The 2,237-nt window shown below is 45.0% G+C and overlaps 1 protein-coding gene across 3 annotated transcripts in view; it reads right to left on the reverse strand.

The window, feature by feature from the left end:
- The window catches only part of Ints14 (integrator complex subunit 14), a 31,065-nt gene that overhangs the window by 9,531 nt on the left and 19,297 nt on the right, over positions 1 to 2,237 (reverse strand). For all 3 annotated transcript variants that reach the window (XM_026779382.1, XM_013346646.2, XM_026779381.1), the window contains one exon: positions 1,584 to 1,717. In XM_026779382.1, the coding sequence (XP_026635183.1) occupies positions 1,584 to 1,717 (134 nt within the window). The remainder of the gene's footprint in view (positions 1 to 1,583; positions 1,718 to 2,237) is intronic.

A 2,237-nucleotide genomic window follows, 5' to 3' on the forward strand; every position in this document is an offset into this window, starting at 1 on the left:
AACAAACAAAAAAACCCTCAAATTTGTGAGCTACCCCTTAAGTAATCCCACTCACTCTCACCCTGTGGCCCAGAGTGATCTGCTGTAACTAAGGGTTCTGCCTGTAACTGCTGCTTTCCTTACTTGACTCCTGCAGGGATTGCCTCTAGGCACTTCCACGGGTGTTTCTTAGGCTCAAATATGATGAATAAATGTTTACCCCAAGGCTATTCTCCTGTTCACTTTCAATTTATAGACTGTTGTGGTGGTTTCAGTGAGAATGGCCCCAAAGGCTCATATATTTGAATGCTAGGTTCCCAGTTAGTGGAACTGTTTGGGAAGGCTTAGGAGGTGTGGCCTTATTGCCACACCCAGATATAGGAGGTACTTCATGCATTGCCAGACAAGTATTCTACCAGCACCAGCCCTGGAGTGCAAATTTTATTTGTATCTCTTACCTGTATTAGGGACACCAGCATCTGCACACATCCCCTAACTGCTATCCTAAGTGCTGTCCTAATACCAGAAGGAGCTGATCATCCTGCTCAGCTGTGCTGCCCATTATCTGCAGAACAGTCATTTCAGAGCAGACCTAGTCTGCTATAACCACAGCCAATCTCTAACCTACCTTCTGCCCCTCCCGATGTGCTCAGAGTGCTACAGCTTCTTCCCTTCCAACAGGTATTCAACAGCCCTTTCTTCATGAGTTCAGCAAACTTTTCAAAGCTCAGCCATTGTGCTTCTGCCCTGTGAAGATCTCCTGAGTCACAGACAGCTGATCTCATCACCCTGTCCTGGTTGACCTGACATGCTCTCTGTTGAGTCCAATTCCCATCAGCCTTGGAAAACTCCAGCTACCTTTTATCTACCTGGCACAGAACGGATAGATGTTTCTGAAGTGGAAATGGAATCAACAGGGTCAAGGGTAAGAACAACAAAGTGAGGAGGAACAGTGTAAGTAGTGAGGAGGAGGAGACAGTGGTCTCTTCATATGCTGAACTTGATGCTGACAGTGCAGCTGAGAACTGGAAACATGACACATGGATGTGAGGGACGCCAGCGGAGACTCAAGGAGAAGATCTGGGAGTCTGAACCCACTATAGCTGAAGAAAGAACGCAGAAGGAGCACAAACATCAGGAGAAAGCAAAGAACATTTTGGCAATGGAGGCAACAGGAAGACAAGGAGACAAGAAATAGGAAAGCCAGACAAAAATCAGTAGCAACACCACTCAAGTCAAGAGAAAAGCATTTCCAGAAGGAAGAGGACTCCGTGGCCTAAGAATGACTGACTGTACAAAAGAAAAACATGGAGTTTTCCACTCAGGGCAGCCAACAACACTACTGCCAATATAAATATTGTCGATACAAATATATATATATGTATATCTATATAATAGTCAATATAAATATAAACAAAGATACTTAGTCAATATAAACGTTTGTTTTCCTTGAGCTGAGAAAGTTAGATGCAAGCCTCAAACACTCTGAGGTCCTCTATGTATGCACCCAGCATCGGAGAGGTCAGGCATGCTCCAACAACACCCAAAGACATTCAGAACACCATAGAGACAACCAAGTAAGTAGAATATGGTCTGGGTTATACCTGAAATGGGACCCAACTGTGCCATTTTCCCCAGCCATGGGAGAGGTTCTGGGCCAGGCTCAAAGAGAGACATCATGAGGTTTGACTTCTTCTTGCTATCAGCTTGCGAGTAGAGCATCCCATGCCATTCAGGACTAGATGGAGAGAAGATGAAAGAGCAGACCATCAAACCTAGGATTGTCAGGTTAAGAAGTCTAGGTTCTGCTTTTTGTTGTTGTTGGTTTTTTTCTTTTTTTTTCTCTGTGGCTTTGGAGCCTGTCCTGGAACTAGCTCTTGTAGCCCAGGCTGGCCTTGAACTCACAGAAATCCACCTGCCTCTGCCTCCCAAGTGCTGGGATTAAAGATGCGTGCCACCACCGCCCAGCCCAAAGCCAAATCTTAAACCCCCAAAATGCACATAGTTAGACAAAATTGTGTGTACAGTGAAAGCAGTTTAAAAGAAAAAAAAAAACCTTGCAAAGCACAGGAAGCAGCAATCCAAGCATAGAGGAATAAGAGCTGAGGCCTCCTGAAGTCACAGCAGTGACACTACAGGCAAGGTCTTCCAACAGTCAGAAAATATTCTAGGCCCCAGCTTCCGAAAGGACCTTAGGTGATTCTCATATCATAAGCCAACAGCAGCTTGGGTGCCAAGAAATAGATCAGGTAACTATT

This window comes from Microtus ochrogaster, chromosome 5 (assembly GCF_000317375.1).
Source record: "Microtus ochrogaster isolate Prairie Vole_2 chromosome 5, MicOch1.0, whole genome shotgun sequence".
NCBI classification, from domain to species: Eukaryota; Metazoa; Chordata; class Mammalia; order Rodentia; family Cricetidae; genus Microtus; species Microtus ochrogaster.